The 21,418-nt window shown below is 35.1% G+C and overlaps 1 protein-coding gene across 5 annotated transcripts in view; it reads right to left on the bottom strand.

The window, feature by feature from the left end:
- The window catches only part of GRIK2 (glutamate ionotropic receptor kainate type subunit 2), a 370,969-nt gene that overhangs the window by 137,839 nt on the left and 211,712 nt on the right, over window positions 1-21,418 (bottom strand). For all 5 annotated transcript variants that reach the window (XM_027631774.1, XM_027631770.1, XM_027631786.1 and 2 more), the window contains one exon: window positions 13,756-13,962. In XM_027631774.1, the coding sequence (XP_027487575.1) occupies window positions 13,756-13,962 (207 nt within the window). The remainder of the gene's footprint in view (window positions 1-13,755; window positions 13,963-21,418) is intronic.

The following is a 21,418-nucleotide window of genomic DNA, read 5'->3' as shown; positions in this document are numbered from 1 at the left end:
GCTTCATTCTAGAAGACAAAGATGAACAGAGGGGTGCAAATACATAATGAATAAGCACACACAACATAACAAGAAAAAACATTGGTCAGCATGACAGGCGGATGTAGACAAATTTCTTCCTAACCACTACCCAATTAGAAAGTGGATAGATAGTTGAGTAACATTATCCATGTTACTAGAATCTCATGAAGCTCAGCAAGGTCAAATGCATGGTCCAGAACTTGGATCAAGGCAATCCCAAGCACAGACACAGGCTGGGTGGACAATAGATCAAAAATAACTCTGGTGAGAAGGAGTTGGGGTTATTGGCGGACCAAGAACTCAACGTGACCCGGCAAGGGGCACTTCCAGCCAACACATAAGGCCAACTACATCCTGGGCTGCATTAAAAGAAGACTGAGTGAGGTGATCCTCCCCCTCTAATCTGGTCTTGTGAGACCCCAAGGGGAGTACTGCGTCCAGCTCTGCTGTCTCTAGCACAAAAAAAATATCTGAGTTGATCACAGTGCTGAAGCACCTCTTCTGTGGAGACAGGCTGAGAGAGTTGGGGCTGTTCAGCCTAAAGAAGGGAAGACCTTGGGGACATCTTAAAACAGCCTTCCAATACCTAAAGAGGGCTTACAAGAAGACTGAAGAAGTACTTTTTACAAGGTTATGTAGTGATAGGACAAGAAGGAATGTCCTTAAGCCAAAAGATGGTAGGTTTAGATTAGATATTAGGAAGAAATTCTTTACTAATAAGAGGCACTGGAATAGGCTGTCCAGAGAAGCTGGGGACTCCTCATCCCTGGAGGTGTTCAAGGCCAAGTTGGATGGGGCTCTGAATAACCTGATCTAGTGGAAGGTTTCCTGCCAATGGCAGTGTTGTTGGAACTATATGGTCTTCCAAGTCCCTTCCAACCAAAATCATTCAGAATTAAGTAATCTTAACCAGTTAAGTTGAGAATCAGTTGATCTTTACTGAGTTACTATATTAGTGATCCTTGATGTCTGCTTAGCATTTGATGATACTCATCCAGATTGACAGCTCCAGGTCTGAACTGGTACAAGAGAAACAGAGACATGCTGGAATAAGTATAGCAAAGTGTTATGGAGATGATTAAGTTTGAGTACCTGCCAGCTGAGGACAAACTTGAATGAACTGTGACTGCTTAGCTTGAAGAAGAGAAGGTTCAGGGAGATCTGATGAGGGGATACAAATAACTGAAGGACAAGTAAAGAAGATGGAGACAGAAACTTCTCAGTAGTACCTAGTGAAATAAGAGCTAACAGGCACAAATTGAAATGCAGGAAATTCCATTTAAAGATAAAAAAAACCCAAACACTTTTTATTTTAGGAATAGTCAAACACTGGAGCAGGTTGCCCAAGGAGGTTGTAGAGTCTCCATCCCTTAGGACACTGAGAAGTTAACAGAACATGGCCCTGAGCAACCTACTCTAGCTGACCATGTTTTGATCAGGGATTTGGATGAGGTGATATCTAGGGTCAGTTTCAACCTCAATGATTCTTTGATTCTACAGTTCAAGTAATTTCTCTTTCCAGTTCTCTAAACTCATCCCTGTAACAAAACTGCAGTTTTATTTCTATTCTGGATGTAGACAAAATTTGCAACTAGTGAAACTAGTTTGCATATTGTCTCCTGGTTTCCCAACAATATTACAATATTCTCCTGTTAAGGTACAAGCAGTAGATAAAAAAGATAAAATCCTTCTTACAGTTACAAAGACAACCAGAAATTGCTGAAATATCTAAGCTGCTACTGCTCTTTCAGCAAAAGTCTATCGCCCTTATGCAGGTCTCTAATAGTAACTGGATTACTCCAGAGAAGAGCAATGACACCGTACTTCTGTGGTGACTTTTTCTAACTGTACCGTCTTTTTGTTATTATTACACTATACCAATAATAGAAGTGTAGATCCTGCACTGGTCTTGCTGCTACATTTTGAAATTATGAAATCTACAGTATTTCAGTAGGTCTTTTGAGATCCAGAAGGGTTACTTTCAAACTAGCTTGAAAATCATAAGCCATGGAAGTGAGAGGGCTGAATGGTGCACGTGGTATATTTTCTATCCAGAAAAAAAAGTTTAAATACTAATAAAGAAAATCAATTACCATGAATTTCAATAATGACTTTTGATACATTTTTGACAAGACACTTATTCTAGAATAAGTGTAGCAATCTTTACAAATTAATTCACATAATAAAAAAAAACTAGCAACACATAAATGGCTTTTTAGTAACAATGTATTTTCCGTACTATAAATTAATGTTTTACTTCCAATAACAGATTATTGAATACACTTTTAAAGCAGAGCAAGAAGTAAAAAATATTCCTTCAGGTTTAATACTTTTCTTTTAACTTGACCATATAATCTTAAAAGAAAACTTTTAACCACCTATTTTGCATTACATGGGGTTTTTATATAAAATATGGTCTCAGTATGCCATTTATTTATCCATTATCCAGAGTCAAAAATCTCTAACAGGTATCTATACTGTTTCACAGTTTCTACTGGCACTTTATGAGTACTGTGTCCCACAGATTCACATAAAAATATACAAACATTCTTTACCATCCCTTAAGGTTGGTATGCATATTTACGTGTGTGTGTATATATAGATGTTTTTCACACTAACATATGTTATCAGGAAGAGAAGTTAGTCATCTTTGGAAGCTACCACACATCACTGCTAATTGTGCCCTCAGAGGTCAGGAAATGGCAGAAAAAAACTGACTGTGCAGATCAATTTCAAATTATTGCTACAAAATAACATGATTTTCTTCCTAACACATACAGACAATCATTTTCATTTCATGTATTTTGGATTTAACTAAGGCTGCATTTGGTGTCTCTTTTTTCAACTCTGACTATTTGACTTTTGTATAATTTCCTTAAACAACAGAATTATCTTAGATCTCTAAGAATACCAGATCAGACTTAATACCTTTCAGTTTCCCAAACATTATGTCGTATTTTGGGCATCATTCCCAGAGACACATCTCCTGCCAGCACATCCTCAAACTGTTTTACCAAAATGGTGCTTCGATGAGAATTGAACTACTCAAGGTTTCCACGGTCCCTTCTCCCTACCTTCCATGAAAAGTTCACTTTGAGATATGTTGAAATTCTTTGGAGATGAGTAAAAGACAAATTACAGCATGGAGCTTTTGAACTTAATTTTGTTTTGGATCTTCGCAGTGATCAAGTACTGCACACTGAAGTAAAGTTATTGTAGAAACATATAGAATGAAGAGATTCATGATAAGCTCAAAAAATAACTTGCTGAACATTTTATGTTAAAAATAAAATTGTAAATCCCTTCCTTGGAGGAAAAGCACATATTTGAAAAGTCATTTCATCAGTTTTCTCCAGGTAACTTAATTTCTACTAAATGTGATCAACCCCAGTGATCAAATTTTTCTAAACCAGGACAGACAGAATAAAAATGTAGACACATGATTTTGCCTAATAGAAGGGGTAAGTCCCAATGGAAATGAACCCTGCTATTAGAGAATTCTAATTTTCGCATGAATTTCACATCAACAGACATATCATAGAAACAATAATCCCCCTGTTATTTTCTACCATTCTTCACTATCATTATAGTAACAAAAGTGAAAGATCAGATAAATGTATGAGGATATGAAAAATGTAATACTTGTAAGAATACAGCCCTAGCCCTGGATCCAATCAGTTCCTAATCATTGCTGTAAGCATAGATGATGCTTGAGCTAAAGAGTTATTGTTTGGATTCTCATTTAAAAAACTTCATGCCACTACCTTGATGGCAGTGCAGTGAAAATTAATTCAAATTAATTCCAATTATTCACTGCACAGTTTTTCTCTCTAACTGAAACCTAATAATTTTATATAACCAAGTGCTTTCACCAGGTATGTCCATAATACCTTAACTGTAAAAAAACATTATTTAGGAGAAAAACGTTACTTAGTTAAACAAACAAGAAAGTAATATTCACTTACTCTTAGTGTCAAGAAATTTCAACTGAACTACCCTCCGAGTACAGATCTCCAGAAAAAACCCCACACATCTCAGAGCACTTAAAAGACCTTGTTGTCAAAGTCTCCTACCACTTCTGGTGTCAAATAGCTGTGAGTGTACTTGAAATTTTTCATCTAGTTTCTTTGGGAAACATAGGACATGATCAGCTCAAAAGATCACGAATTAACATTTATGAGCCTCAAGAAAAAGTGTATACTTTGTTATTCTCTGTTCCTTACTGTAACATTAGAAATATTGCTAGGCCTTGCTTTACTAAATGCAGACTGGAAGTTCCTTGATTTTTGGAAAACAAGTTTCAACTTGTTCTCAACTGCTGTTGAACTCACTTTCAACTGCTGTTTTATTGAAAAACTACACCTTCAGTCTGTCCCATACTTGAAATCAGTAACAATGCAATAGGGAATCCACATACGCACATATATGTTCCTAGCTGAATTAAGGCACACGCTTTGCACACTTGGCCTAAACTTCTGGCTTAGGTAGAACTACTTTGGCATATTAGATTACTGAGGGGGATTTTTATCATTTCCCTGGCATTTTTCATGGGTTTATGCACTTCTATCTGAAGTTTATATTCTGCATAACATTGCTGAGTTAGGACCTGTTTGCACTTTCTTCCATGAAATATCATACACATCCTTTAATAGAGAGTGACAAAGTAACCATGAAAACTATAATCTTCTGAGTATAGATATCAATGTTTGCCTGTTAGTTTGAAATAGTAGTAAAACTTAGCTACTAATGACATTCTATGGTCATGTAGAAGACCATCTCTTTATATTTCACTTTAAAGAAAACAAACAAACAAAAAGGAACAGAAGATGTATAGTATGACATATCTGAGTTAATTACATTGATAAATTCAGACATGAAAGATATTTGAAGTGAGGTTCTGTGAGCATATACAGTTTGCTTTAAGTGAAAAACAGAATATCAAGCAACAAAAGAGACATGCATAGCTGCTTGTCAGGGACACACTGCTGCTTATTCAGCTTGGGATAAATTACATTGGAAAAAAAAGGTCAGAGCACATGAAATTGTGGTTTTATGCATCAACAATTAAACTGAAAAGCACAAAAAGCACAAGTGATATTTTCTGGCATATTACATATTATCATAACAAATTATCCTCTAGACCCCATGACAGATTTCACATAGAAATAAAATGCTACTTTAATGAGGAAAAGGAAACATGAAAACAGTTACTGGTAGATGATATGAATACTTAAGACAATAAACAAACACATGAAAGGTATGTTACAGGCACTTAGTTAAAAAATCATGGGTGCTATATCAGAACACAGAATAACTGTAAGGAGTTAGAAAACTATTTTGAAATATTAAATAATGCAAATTAGTATCTTTGTTTAAAGAGACAGTTGTGCTGGAAAACTGCCAGCATAGCTTAACAAATTTAACTTATAATGATTACTGGAAACTCAGAGAAGAGAACTTCAGTATAGAACAGAGATACTTAGTCTTCAAGGTAAATAAATGAATATCAAGAAATAAAAATGATCTCAGAACAGATGGTCTTCAAATGGCTAAACAGAGAAATCAGGAGAGAGATAAATTATAAATAAAAAATAAAAAAGCTGAAAATACAAACAGATAAGGATAAGAAAACTGAAATAGAACAGCAGTATTTTATTTTACCTTCTATACAGAGAATACAGAAAAAGTGAATTGTGTTTTGTTGGGTTTTTTTAAAAAGAGGGCAAATAAAAATAAAAGAAAATGCCAAGATACTAGAAAAACATTAAAAACAAGGTCAGCAGAAATTCATAGTCATTCAGCTTATCACCTATCTATATTCACCAGAGCTGCTGGTTCAAGCAACTGTAGCTGAACTGCAGACTTGCCAAAACACTATGTTGTTTATGGAATATTACCCTCAAAACATCATCTTCCCTAAGTATCAGAGTTCAAATTTATTACATGTACAATACATCTAGCATAAGGGAAATTTTCATCAAATGACACCTTAGATTCAGTTGTGGATGCTAGCTTAGACTTAAGGTTTGAAAAAAATTTAACTGGCTCATATTTTGTCAGAAAGGTTGCTTAAGTTTTGTACTTACAAGGAGCTTACACACCTCTGTAAGTATTATACTTAATTATTATATATTAAATAATAATTTAAGTTCCACTTTTGTAATGTAAAAGTGCTCAATGTATCCAATGCAAACTCATAGAAGAGAAGGAGAAATTATTATACAAAGTGTGAAAGCTTTATAGCTGAACAAGGCATTTTGTAATGAAATCTATGAGAAAAGAAGACTTAGAAAGTCTAAAATCAAAATAGATTAATGTATTCTGAAGGTGAAAACCATATGAAGATAAGTAAAACATTACACCTTCTGCTGAGCTGAGTATTTATATTGCTCTCACTGATATCCATTCAAACTAAAACACAACAAATGGTTTGTGAATACTCAGAGTTTAGTATATGTTATTATATCTTCTATACTGAGCTGTATTACTTCAGAGTATTAAAGATGTACCATTAAAATACTGCCCTGTAATATAATTTATTTGGTGATATTTTACTTAAAATGTCACAGTTTTCAAAAGAATTTTCCTTTAGCCTTACTTCTAGACTTTTAAACCCTTCCTCTGAAGGAGTCCTGAACACTTTCCACGTTCATTTCAAAAACGTAGATGTGAAGTGTTAAGAACTAATATCAACGGATGCCAAAGAGATCTACTCAGATTCTCAGGCAATGGAAGAGTACTGGAACCTGGGTCTAATGATGAAATCAAGGTTCTCAGAACAACAACTGTCCAGAAGCCAGTACAAAATGACTCCACCTGCACAGGTTTAGAACAGTGAAGATTAATATACACTGCCAACCACCTGTCCAGGAAAAACATACAAAGGTCTTGCACAGGATAAGCATGCACTTGTTATACACACACTGGTAACTGATTAGGCTACCATATCTCTTAAGATGTGTGATATATAAACTGTGCCTGTCTCAGTATCAGGGTCCCCAAACATGAGGCTGGGTCACTGCAGATGCATTGCTTAAGAAAAAATCCATTCTAATTCTACACTTTATGTCCCTCTCATCAATCAGTAGCATATTCCCAAGGCCCAAGTGTGGGTTTGAGTCCCACCAGAAACAGAGGTGTAATAGTGGGTTTGAGTTCCACCACAACTCCTGGTGTATTAGTGGGCTTGAATCCCATTAGAAGGGAAGTGAGTCCAACTGGAATTCCCCCGACACAAGCTTATAAACCTGTTACATTATCTACACTTACATGATAACTACATACTGTAAACCAACACCCTCGGGGCCTTTCCTGACAAGCAGCTTTCCAGCCCCTGTCCTCCAAGTTTGTATCATTGCATTAGACTGTTATGACACAGGTGCAGGTCCCAGCACTTGGCCTTACTGAACCACCTATGGCTGGCCTTGGCCCATCAATCCAGACTGTCCAGATCCCTCTGCAGAGCCTTCCTACACTCCTGTTTAACTTTGTGTCGTCTGCAAACTGACTGAGGGTGCACTCGATCCCCTCATCCAGATCATTGATAAAGATGTTAAAGAGGACTGGCCAGAACTGAGACCTGGGGAAAGCCATCCAATCCGTGAGCAGTCAGTTTCTCCAGGAGAATCCTGTGGAAAATGTCACCAAAGACTTTACTAAAGTCTAGGTAGATAACGTCCACAGCTTTTCCCTCATTCATTAAACAGGGCACCTGGTCACAGAAGGAGCAGGACCTGACAGAGAAATAACCATTTCTAGATTTAAACTGATAATTTTGTAACTGTTAATGTGATTGGAATAAATTTTTTAAAAGATCAATATAGGACAATGTTTTAAACTTATTACATAAATAGTCTGAAACAGCTCTTGCATATACTAAGCAAGATCTTGGAACATTAACTAGTTCACTATGTTTCTACTAGTACCAGTTTAATTTATCAGCAGTGGACTCAAATATTATCATATACAAAGACATTCTTTGGAAAATCTTTTTCTTCTTCTTTTTGAATGTCCACTGGTCTCATATTCACAACCTCTTTTTTTTTTATGTTTTCTCAGTTGATGCATCTCTTTAACCTATGATATCTATAATAATTTTAAAGAAATATGAAATTAATTACACTTCACAATCATAAATATTGGCCACAAAGGAAGAGAAATAAACCACTCCACCAAAGTCCTGAATTATCCAAATTCCAATAAGTAAGGCAAAACATTTCTGAAGGCACTACTGATATTCTGCATCTGCTAGGTAGTCCTGCAAAATTTGAACCTGATGATGATAACTAGCACAGCAGTCTGTAGAAAAAAATCAAGGGAGACTTGAAAACAACTAAGCCATTCTGAGAAATACAGAAAGGAGGAGATGATACAGCATTCTATTTGATAAAAAGAAAAACAATCATTTTCAAATAAAGTGTTACAATTCAGTGATTCTCTTTGGAGGAATGTTTTGACAATGGACTAATAATAATAATGTTCAATAAGTAGTACCACATGAGTAAGTCAGTACATTAATTTAGGACCATCATTTGATCAAAAAAATCTGTAGGATTTGTGTTATACATAGCTTTGAAAACGTTGACATGAGAGCAGTTTTTCCACTAATACAATGAGGAAGCTATGAAGCAGATATGGTGCTTTAAAGAGCACTGACAGACCATAGCTTTTATTGCTGAGTACATATAATGTTGGTGAATAAGGATACAGTGCTCGGTCTTTCTTTCTCCTAAAGAGTCTCAACTCCCTGCTACCATCAAACGTTCTGAGATTTTAACTAAGAGGTACAGCTGAACTGTCCTGTATTGTATTAGAAATCTCAACTGACAGAACTTTTACATGAACTTTATAAGGAGAAGAGGGAAGAGGTGCTCCTTAGCCTTTCCTTATGAGTCTCTGTATGGTAAAACTTCCTAAACAGTGTGATGATGTAACACCTGAAATGGGGAGAAACGTATGGAAGAAAGTTAAGTTCCCTTACTCATACCTTTCACATATCTTTCAAAAAGGAAGCCACCAAAAGTCTATATATTCCCTTATTAGAAGATTTTTTTCAATTCTGCACAATAATACAAAGAGCTAGACTATAGTTGTTCGAGAACATAAGGACCTTAATTTAGAATAAAATTTAAAAACAAAACAAAACAAAACAAAAAAACCCTAGGTTATTGGAGGAAGACGTTTTCAGATGTATTTAAACTGATTATACAAATATCTGAAGCTATTCTGTTATTACTAATACTGTTTTTAAAAAGGTAAGATTTTGGTATATAAGCATTTATTAGTAAGATATTGATTTTAAAAAATTCAAAAGGCAGTGGTCAAAAACAATGCTATGTCTAACTCAAATTAAGTAATGCTCTTCAATTGTACAACTGTGTAAAATTCCTCCAAGCTGAAAATCATACTCTTCTGAGATAGAAAGTTCCAATTTAATCCTCACATGTAATAAAAGACCAATCATAATCTAAAAAATTGGACCTTTTCTGTGATTATTTATGAATCATAAAAGATCTCCAAGCCTTGAAGTCTATTTGTAGTGCATAAGCTTTGTGCTGTAGAAGAATCATCTAAAGTGCCAAAAAGAAGGTTATTTTTAATACTGCGTATATAATAACAAATCACTTTCCAGTTATGTCTCTTTCAAAGTATAAAACAGTAATTTCATTCCTGCTTTAGAACCCAACTATAAGAATGTTTTTAAGTAATTTTGGCTGTGTAAAGTGGAATGTTGAACAGAAAAAAAAAGCAAAATTATATATTTTCATTTATAATTTAGTTCAACATAAATTCAATAAATCTCTCCTTTCAGAAAGTTCTTGAACCAAAGACAGAAAGTCAGCATAAAGAATGCTTTTTTGTGGAGAATACATACATAAAATATGGAAATACCTGGAACTTAGCTCCCCCTCCCTCAAATATATAACACTCATATCTTGAATTAACTTGAGGAGTGGTTAAAATATTGAATGTAAAATTGTGACAAAGAAATCAGACAGCTTAACTGGAGAAACTAAATTTAAAATTTATTCATAGAGAAATCTCATCTATATTTGCTGTCCTAGTGAATATTTCTCTTACATTTGCAGCTCTAGAGACTTCTGTCTTTTCCTACAAGAATTCATTATCAATCAGTCATCAAAGGGAAGGAACCAATGAACTAATTTTTCACTTTCAGTAGTTATCATTTATTCAAAAGGAAACTACATATTGTTTGGAGACCAATATCAGAATGAGTATGTGAACTCTGAGTAAAACAGTCAAAGAAAGAGGAAATGTGAGTGAACTATGCAAAAGGAGATTGAAAACAAAGCCTGATGTAAACACTTCAGCCTCTGTTCACTCTGTAAAATCTCAAGCCTGAGACTGACATAATATGCTGAGCTCAGCTCAGATAGCATCATCTTTTTTTCACTTAGACTTTTGAGCTCAAGCACTTACAAAAAGTGACTAAACATGGATTTAAACAGTTTATTTAAATTTTAGATTTTATTTAGTACTTTTCATCTTTATATAAATTGTACACCTTCCTTTCTATATAAATAATATATCAAAATTAGGCACTTTATTCTTGGATTATAAATGTGAACTCATTACCCTTGCAAATACATACTATGCTACAGCATAGTAACCTTTCTTTCCGAACTTAACTGATGGAGAGATAAATTATAAAAAAAACAAATAAAAAGAAAGTAATTTCTTAAAGCATTTTTCAATAGATGTATGGCCACTTTAAGAACTATCTTTATTCTGTAGTCTATTTCCTTTAATTAGAGGCTCAAATTAAAAAAAGACTTTATTAAATCACTTTATAGAAAAGAGAGCCTTTTTGACACTAAAAATATTATCTAAGGGAAAAGAAAGATTGAAAAGCTAAGCTACCAGGCAATGTGAAGTACAAACCATATGAAAGCATCAAGTGTGGTAATGGTCTGTCCAGATTTTTTTCACTACATTCTCGTGCATCAGTTCTGAGGTCTGAGGTGTTGCTTGCTAGTAAAATGTACCAATGACATGCATTCAAATAAAGGGCATTGGTGCATAAATAAATTGCATGTATTCAAATATATTACAAAATAAGAATAGATAAAACAAACAAAAAAAAAACAGGGAAAATTTTAACAATTGAGAAATTGAGAGAGACTCATAAAATTTATGGTCCAGGTTATGAAGTTGTACTACATCTTCCATGATGTACTAATACAGTTTCTAAACTCTTTTGATTCCTAAATAAAAAACATTTCAAAAGGTAAAATAAATTTTAATCTACATTTAGTCATATGTTATCCGTGGAAATAGAGAACACGTTTCATTCTGTGTTATCAAGAGGAAAGGATGGGAAAACTACAGTTCCACACACTTTTCTGTTGCAACTTCTTCAAATGCATTTTATTTCAAGATTATGTTAGTGAAAAGCTTAGGAGGCCATACCAGTTCTTTTTAAGAATGTTTTAAGGTTGAATAATAAAAGGCATATAAAAATGTGATTTATTTTTGCTTCTGAGTATATACTTCCACAAAATCCACCTCAATCATGGAAAATTAGTTCCAGATGATGGTATTACCTAGCAACCAACAAGTCTAATAGTTAAACAGGCCTATGCATTTATTCATGTATAGAAATGCACGTGTATAGAGAGGCACAGAGAGTGTAGCTAAATATGTTTGTTTTCTATGTATGCGTACTAGGTATAACACATACACACATTAAAGATAATATAACTGTAATACTCCTACGCATTCTTCTTAAAAGTGTGAAGCCAGGCATAATCAACATCTGTTGCAACACCAATACCAGATTATCATTTACTAAAAAAGCATGAAGAACAACCCTCCCAGTAAATGTGAATATTTTGATTAGCACATGTTCTGCCCATCTGCTAAAATCTTAAAGCAAATTGAAACAAGATTAGGGAATATTTTTTTTCAAGCTATTCATGTAGTTTCTGCCATCATTAAGAGGTTCCATTTGAATTAACTATAAAATAGTCTTCTCTTTTTCCTATTTTAAATCACAGTGATGTGCAGAATATGTTTCATCTCAGTCTTTGACCACGTCTATAGAGAAAATGCTATCAAGTAATTTACCCAAATAAATGCAGAAAGGGATAATACATAATTTTTAAATTGATTAAAATATTTCTAAGGGACTAAATTCTACTGGCGCGACCAAACAAGAAAGCATGCTTTAAAAGACCCGAAGTAATGCCTCCCTTACTCATTTACAGGTAACTGTAATGGTATCTGTCTTGACACTGCTTTGCTCCTTCAGTATATGTGGATATTGTTGTTTTATTGCTTGCATTTTATTGCTAAAATTTCAAGAAAGATTAATTTTAAATAATGTCTGTGTTTACAGAATCACAGAATCACAGAATCAACTGGGTTGGAAAAGACCTCTGAGATCATCAAGTCCAATCCATGACTCAATACCACCCTGTCAACTAGACCATGACACTAAGTGCCACATCCAGTCTCTTCTTAAATACCTCCAGGAACAGTAACTCCACCACCTCCCTGGGCAGCCCATTCCAATGTCTGATTACTCTCGCTGTAAAGAATTTTTTTTCTAATGTCTAACCTAAACCTCCCCTGGTAGAGCTTAAGACCGTGCCCTCTTGTCCTACTGCTGGTTGCCTGGGAGAAGAGACTGACACCCACCTCTCTGCAACCTCCCCTCAGGTAGTTGTAGAGAGCAATCCTCCTCTCCTCCAAGCTAAACAGCCCGAGCTCCCTCAGCCACTCCTCATAGAACTTGTGCTTCAGCACCTTCACCAGCCTCATTGCCCTTCTTTGGACACTCTCTAGCACCTCAGTGTCCTTCCTGAACTGAGGGGCCCAGAACTGGACACAGGACTCAAGGTGCAGCCTAACTAGTGCCGAGTACAGGAGCAGAATCACTTCCCTGGTCCTGTTGGCCACACTATTCCTGATACAGGCCAGGATGCCATTGGTCTTCTTGACCACCTGGACACACTGCTGGCTCATGTTCAGTTTCCTGTTGATTACAACCCCCAGGTCCCTTTCTACCTGGTCATTCTCCAGGCTCTCTGTCCCCAGCCTGTAGCACTGCATGGGGTTGTTGTGACCAAAGTGCAGGACCCTGCACTTGGTCTTGTTAAACATCATACCGTTGGATTCAGCCCATTTATCCAGCCTGTCCAGGTGCCTCTGCAGAGCCCTCCTACCCTCCAGCAGATTGACACTCCCCCCCAACTTGGCGTCATCTGCAAATTTGCTGATGATGGATTCAATCCCTTTGTTCAGATCATCAATAAAGATATTAAACAGAACTGGGCCCAACACTAATCCCTGGGGGACACTACATACACAGAAATTTCTCTGAGATAAAATCTCAGATCCACTATCAGAAGAGACCTGACCTCTATTGATTATTGAAGACATATATTTCATTATAAAAACCTCTACATCATTCTCAGAAATAAATTCTGAGTACTATTTATTCCATATTTTGTCTTAGGCATATGTCACAGAAGAGCTAAGCCAGTTTGGCCAAAACACACACTTCTATACACAAAACAGAAATGTTTCATTTAACAAACAAATTCCACACTGAAGAAATAATGGATATGAACTTACTTGTACTATTTCTTTTAAACATCTGCATTTTGAATACAGTAGTATTCAAATGGCATTTTCACAAAAGTTTTACAATTTGTATAGACAGTTTTGAAATCTAAATGGATACTGGAAAGCTTCTAAAAGTTAACTTACATGATCAATTAGTTCACGAACCATTCCATTCCACTGTCCGCTGGCATCTTCTTGGGCTCCATATTTTCCATCCTCCACCAGTCTAATCTCATAGGAAAATCCAAGGATAGTAGAAAGCTCCCTGAGGAGGTCAATGCAATAACCTTCAAATCGATCATTTCCATACAAGGGTTTGTCAGACTTCTTGAACATAACATATGGCTCTTCCTGTAAGTATTAAAAAAGCAGAATGGATAATGAGTGCCCTCACACCTTTCTGCTTGTTTTACCCTTAAGTGGTACACAGTCATGTGCACAGATGCGTATACAGTCATGATACCACTCCCTGTTCAAAGAACTAATAAGAAAAGTAGAATCCTTTAGATTTGATTATGTCTGTATAAAGTCTCCATATATCTTCAAAGTGAATTTAGTCAGAAGATTCTCTTTCCCACATTTTTATTTGAAAAAATTACACTCTAAACACTGTAGACATACCTTCAAGGAGTTCATATAAGAACTAAATTTAAATGTACTCCTTAAGAAATTACATCATACATTAATGTAAAATGTATTGTTTGGATGGACAATGTAGACTGTTAAAATGCAGAAACAATGTACTTTGGCAAATGAAAAAAAATTAAAACTCCAAATATCAGTCAAATATTTTAAGTATTAGATTTTAGACTTTATACAAGTATTTTAACTGTTTTTTCATTGCTTTCTTAAGTAAAATATCAAAAGCCCACAGAGGGAGGAAAAATGTAATGAAAGCACCTATTGCACTACTGTCTCAAGTTATAGGTTGCCATTTACAAGACTGCAGTAAAACCCAAAAAATTAACTCAAAAAGTAAATTTTATGATACACATTCCATGAAAACTGAATTTAATTTCTTCAAATATTTCTCTTCTTATGTTTAAATTAAAGTACAATATGACTCCTGGAAAAGCTGGCAGCCCACGGCTTGGACAGGGGCACTCTGTGCTGGGTCAGGAACTGGCTCAAGGGCCGGGCCCAGAGAGTGCTGGTGAACGGAGCTGCATCCAATTGGCGACCGGTCACCAGTGGTGTTCCCCGGGGGTCAGTGCTGGGCCCAGTCCTTTTTAACATCTTTATCGATGATTTAGATGAGGGGATTGAGTCCATCATCAGCAAATTTGCTGATGACACCAAATTGGAAGGGAGTGTCGACCTGCCGGAAGGCAGGAGGGCCCTGCAGAGGGATCTGGATAGACTGGAGAGATGGGCTGACTCCAATGGAATGAAGTTCAACAAGGCCAAGTGCCGGGTCCTGCACTTTGGCCACAACAACCCCCTGCAGTGCTATAGGCTGGGCACAGAGTGGCTAGAGAGCAGCCAGGCGGAAAGGGACCTGGGGGTGCTGATCGACAGGAGGCTGAACATGAGCCAGCAGTGTGCTCAGGTGGCCAAGAAGGCCAATGGCATCCTGGCCTGCATCAAGAACAGTGTGGCCAGCAGGAGCAGGGAAGTGATCCTTCCCCTGTACTCTGCATTGGTGAGGCCACACCTGGAGTATTGTGTTCAGCTCTGGGCCCCTCAGTTCAGGAAGGATATTGAGGTGCTGGAGCGGGTCCAAAGAAGAGCAACGAGGCTGGTGAAAGGACTAGAGCACAAGTCCTATGAGGAGAGGCTGAGAGAGCTGGGGTTGTTCAGTCTGGAGAAGAGAAGGCTTAGAGGCGACCTCATCACTCTCTTCAACTACCTGAAGGGAGGTTATAGCCAGGTGGGGGTTGGTCTCTTCTCCCAGGCAACCAACAATAGGACAAGGGGACATGGGCTCAAGCTCTGCCAGGGGAGGTTTAGGTTAGATGTTAGGAAGAAATTCTTTACAGAGAGGGTTATCAGGCATTGGAACGGCCTACCCAGAGAGGTGGTGGATTCACCATCCCTGGAGGTTTTTAAAAAGAGATTGGACGTGGCCCTTAGTGCCATGATATAGTAATTGGAGTTGGATCAGGGGTTGGACTTGATGATCTTGGAGGTCTTTTCCAACCCAATCTATACTATGATACTATGATACTATGACTTTTTTTGCATTAAGTGGGCAAACAGAAAGCAAATAAACTAAAACGAATGACAGAACAATCATAATTATGGGGAAAAAATTAACATTTAGCAAAACATAAGATTTTTACACCTGTTTCTCAGTGTAGGATGGCCTTTCTCAAATACAGAGGTGAAGGGAAAAATACAAAAAACAAACGGTAGTTTTCTGTTACAATATGACATGAATATTCAAGTTGTATTTGATAGGTTAAATATGCAACTCGGTCTTTTCTCACCTTTGGGATAGACTTTTTTCATTTTTTGCAATGAAAAAAAAATAAGAACCAAGTAAGGTAAGACAAATTGTAGTAGATCCAAACACTCTATCAAATACAAGTCTCAGTCAATAACCAGAAAAAACTCTCCAGGGTAACTTAGGAAAACTCTTAGTCCTAAATCTCCACATCGGCACTCAGTGGCATTAAAGGCATCTCATCGCATAGGCATCTGGCATCTTTAATAATGATTTGTTAATATTTCTGATATAAACCTCTGTCTTGAGGTTTCCCATGACTTGAACTTTAACTCTACATAAAACCGAAACTTGAGTACAGAAGATTTTTCCCAAAAAATCCAAAGGAGAATGCAGGGAGAAATCTTGTTCTTAAAAGAAATGTATTCAGAAGATATTTGCACCCCTGTTGCCTCTTACACTTCCTTTTTTTTTAAATAAAATAAAACACTGAATCCAGACTCTGCTGAGTCTGATTTTTCTATACTTCTATTGATAGGATTACAGCCATATTTATAAAAAGTACATCACTGATCTTCATACAATTAACAAGGAACATAAAATTAATTGTCTGGAGAAACTACTGGCATGATTTGACAGAAATTTTTCAAACAACAGATAAGCAAACAACTCCAGAATAGCTCTTCTAGGTGTAGTACTGTGAGAACAAAGACCTAACAGAAAACATGAAAGTTGAAAGCCATTTAAATGACAAGGATCATTGAATAATTCTTCAGAAGCAGAGATGGTGTCAGAGCATAAACAATGTATGAAAACAGTTTTTAATAAACTCAGACAATTGATATGAAATATCTCAAAGAAAGCAACTGTAAGGAAAAGTTTCCACAGGTGAAATGAGAATTCCTTAAAAAAGCATGCTACTGGCCAAGCAGAAGGTATACTAAGACCAAACACATTTTCTTCACATGAACTAGTCTGTTTTAGATTTGTGCTCAAAACAGTGTTATAACACAGAGATATTTTCGTTACTGCTGAGCAGTGCTTACACAGCTTCAAGGCCTGTTTTGTTGGCATGATGAAATTCCAATGTAGCTTGGAATGCTCACATACACAAATTGTAGACCTTTGCTCTTGGAGTCACTCAGATATTTACAGTCTACACATCCCTCAATCTATGGAATCTTGACAAGATTCTTGAAAACATTTTTGTTTCTACCTTCCATTACAAGCAAATCTGAATTATATGGGGTAGAATTTAAATATATGAGATATCAGGGAGGAAATGTAATTGTCACTTCATGCTTTTGAGCCTCTTTTACTTAATAAGCACAGTGGGATCTTCTTCACTGAGCATTCCAGCTCATTGATACATTCTTGCATATTTTTCTATCAAATAATTTCAGTAATCTTCAGACATTTTATCTTTTATGCTGATGCTTTTTTATACTTTGTTAAAAAAATCTTGCAACCCTTTCTGGAATTCTTAGCTCTAACTCCATGCTCTTTTATTATTCTTTACTCTGACCAGTTTTGATAAGGGCTACAATAGTATCTGTGCTGCTGTTTAATAATTATAATGTTTTGTTATGCATAAAAAGTTTTTGTTAAGAAGTCTGATCAATAAGTTATTAATACTCTCTTAATACTTTTCCAATCCTACATTAAGTCATTTCCTATTGGCATCTACTGCTTTTCTGTATTGTCTTCTACTGTCCAAAACATTTTTTTCTCTTCAGGTCTCTTATTTGCAAAGCAGTTTCCTACTTCAGCTGCATCCCAAGAATGTGTACTAAGTGCCCATCCCATTAAACAGATATAAGTTGATACTTATTTCAAGTAAAAACTCTTTACTCAATAAATCACAAAATGTTTAAGCATTAAACTGTTGCATCACTTCGGACTGTACTAACCTATTTTTCAGCTGAACTAAATCATATTTTCATGATACATGAAAAATATCAAAGACATTATTAAGTCTTACCATAATAGAAAGCAAAACATTCTTTTCTTATGAGGTGTCTTAAATTTTCAAAATACCGTGAGGAAAAACAAGCAAAAAATCCAAGCCTAAGAGAGCCAAAAAATACAGAAAGTATTTTCCTAGACTGGTGGCCCTTGGTATTCATAAGTACAAATCCTGAAGTGGAGTTATAAACTGATGCTTGCCACTATGTAAAAGTATATTTTTATTACTAACATTTTAGTAATAAAAGGGAATTGAAGCACTACAGAATTAAGAGAAAGCGTTTGGCAGGATGACGTAAACTTGGAATCTGAAGAAAGTAATTCCCAGTCATTATTCAGAGATATAAATCAATGACCATCCAGCATTCTGGTTGCATCCAGTCAGGAGAAAAGTAGATGTATTGACCTTTTTTTATCAAGTGAAACTTTAACTTGTGCTGATTCCACTCTACACGTTCATATACTACGACTCCCTTCAAACCTCATAGTTTTTTCTGATAAGCATTGCATATGTTTGAAATGAAAAAAGTACTTATGGTTAAGCTTCTCTGTGAGTACCTTTCAAGTCTGAAGTACATAGACATTATGATGGATCTTAAGATAAGAGGGATTTTTAACTTATGAGCAACATAATTCATAAAGCCAGCAAATTTACCTTTTTTGGTGGAAAAATTCCTGAAACACATTAGTTTGCTTTAAATGTCTGCTACATCTTCAAGAAATCAGTCAGTGTGCACTGGTGACTGAAGACAGAGGAGTGGAATACAGGCAGGAGTGAAAACTAGTTCAGGAAGAAGAGAAGGTAGGGTCTAGATGTTGAAATGGGTATGAGAAGTCTGGGAGTGGCATTTAGGTACTGACTAATCATGACAAAAAAAGATATAAAAAAGCAAAAAGAAAAATACCAAAATCAGAAAGTAAGGAATTGTATATTCCTTTAGTTTCTAAAAAAAAACCCTATCATGTGTGATTAGACTAAAAATAGAAAAATATCATGTTTACAGTTTTTTGCAAGCTAAAAACAGATTCATCTATTTTGGGACAGTACAGAAAATTCAAATAGATTTATGAGAGAGAAATAATTGTTCAGGGCTGTAACAACAACAGGAATCAAATATTATTGAATTATTAGCATATCAAAATTTAGGTATTTCTTGAATCATCCCAAAATGATGCAATGGTAATTATGAAGAAATGCCCACATCAGGTATTTTTCTTCAAAATATACCATAAAAATGAAAATATTCTAAATCTTCAATTCTGTGTACAAAGGATGAGTGACCCTTTCTTATAAAGACAAAACGTAAATTTATTCTTTTAATGTTAACATTTTTTTAATATATATTAATTTAAAATTTGGCTATTGAAAACTCATGCTTTAAATATTACAAAAAAAAGAAAAAGGGAGAGAAATTATGCACTACCCATTTGAAACAAATAATAAATGAAATACAGTGTGGGAATATATATATATTATTTGACTGAATAAAACTGGTTGAAAATCTGTTATAATTATTCCTTCTAATTTATTCCTCATTCAAAGCAATTTTTTCAGGGAAGTACAATAAAAAAAGTAATTTAACTTTTCAAATGCAAAATAACAAAAAACTACTAAATTTGAGAACACCACATACCTTTCATAACTTTCAATATTTCTTGAAAAAAATAAACTTGACAACTGTGAGCTTTTCAGAGCTTTGATGCAAGCAGACACAGAAAAGCACATAAAAGATATGGGAAAGGGAAGAAGCATTTATTTCAACCAAACAGGAAAAATGAACCTGTATGATAATATGTACAGGCTGGTAAGCAATTTAGCATGAAAACACCAAACATCATGCACAGACCATTATGAACATGAAAATTTAATTCCAAAATTAAAAAATCTTTCAAAACAAAGGTAGAATATGTACAAGAAAAAAAATATTTAGATAATTACAACAAAAATCTTAAAAAAAAAAATCAGAGTTCCAATAGCTTGCATAACAAAGTCAATTTAGGAGAATCAAATGATAATTAATCCTTATTAATGAAGTTGAAAACTTATTTTCTGTTGGTTTTTTGTTTTGTTTTGGCTTTTTAAAACATAGAATATTCAGAATGGAGACTTTTAAAGAAATTGCAAAAGAAAGTCTAAATTTTCAATGAAGGTGGCTTTAAAATAAAATAAAGTAATAGTATGAAAAAGATTGTTATATACAAAGCTACAAGGTATATAAATAGCATATCTATTATTATTTTTTAATTGTTCTCCCCCCTAAAAAACTGACTATCAATCTATCAGACGTGTTCAATCATTACTTGGGGATGTTAGGGGACCAGAACCTAGAAAACAGACATGTTTCTGCACAAAAACTACATGTAAGTAGACTTCTGAGAAATTATGAAGTTCTGAGAACCCCTATCCCTTTTCAGAACAGAGCCACTGATTTGTTCATAAACCAAGGAAGAATCTTGCATATAAAATGCGTTATGCAGAATTCAAGGAAAAAAAGAGAACATAGTTCTGTCCTTACTTGCAGTAGATGAATTTATGAATCACAGTTTATTTTTTATTATTTTGCCCATCAATATATTTTCATGTCCAGTAGTCTCAACCATCACTGAAAATGCAGAGTATGCTTACTTGCAGCTGTAAAGATCTTAATGACTACAATATATAGAAGGAAAAAGATATGGTTCTAAATTTCAGAAAGAGAATTAAAAATAAGAGAAAGACTGGGATCTTTAAATGAAAAATGAGCGTTAAAACAAACTACAGAGAAAAATAATTAAGGCTCCACAGCTGCCAGTATACTATAGACTATTGTAGGGAATTCTTAAAGTGAAAAAAACCAGCATAGAAATATCACATGAGCAGCTTAAAGGAGAGAATTGCCTTTTTTTGTTGTTTTGGGTTTTTTTTTGGGAGGGGGGTTAAGCAATATTTTCCAGGCTAAAAAAGGACAGTAAAGGAAAGCAATGATGAAGAAAATACATTTCTAGGAGCTTTAGCATTTTAATGTTCCCTTGCATTGCTACAAAATGAATATTCAGTAACATGCTTTCTGTCCAACAGAAAAGTATTTGTCAAGCACAAAAAAATAGAGCTACAAAATTAAGCTAGTACATATGCTTTTTGCATCATAAATGTTTTTGGTCCCTCTTACTATTCTGAGTACAGTTCTTACAATATGTAGCACCTATTCTGAGTATCAGTCTTCATAGCTGAAAAGAGTTGTTGCAATTACCAAAACTTTTCCTGAACAATAACTGCAGTTTTAAAGGCAGCTACAAATGAGCAACTCATAACAACAATTTAAAGCCCTCATATTTCTTTTATTTATTCTGTTATTTAGATACATGTGAAGAGGACAGATACTTAAAAAAGACTACTAACCAAAAGCAGCTGCTCTCTTAAATCTCAGCAATCTACTTTTATGAGCTTTACCAGGCCAAACTCAGTGTTCACTGGCA

The sequence above is a fragment of the Corapipo altera genome, unplaced genomic scaffold, assembly GCF_003945725.1.
Source record: "Corapipo altera isolate COAL_440 unplaced genomic scaffold, ASM394572v1 2b, whole genome shotgun sequence".
Taxonomy (NCBI): Eukaryota; Metazoa; Chordata; class Aves; order Passeriformes; family Pipridae; genus Corapipo; species Corapipo altera.
Note: the sequence above shows the minus strand (reverse complement) of the source record. Positions and strands in the feature narration are given on the sequence as shown.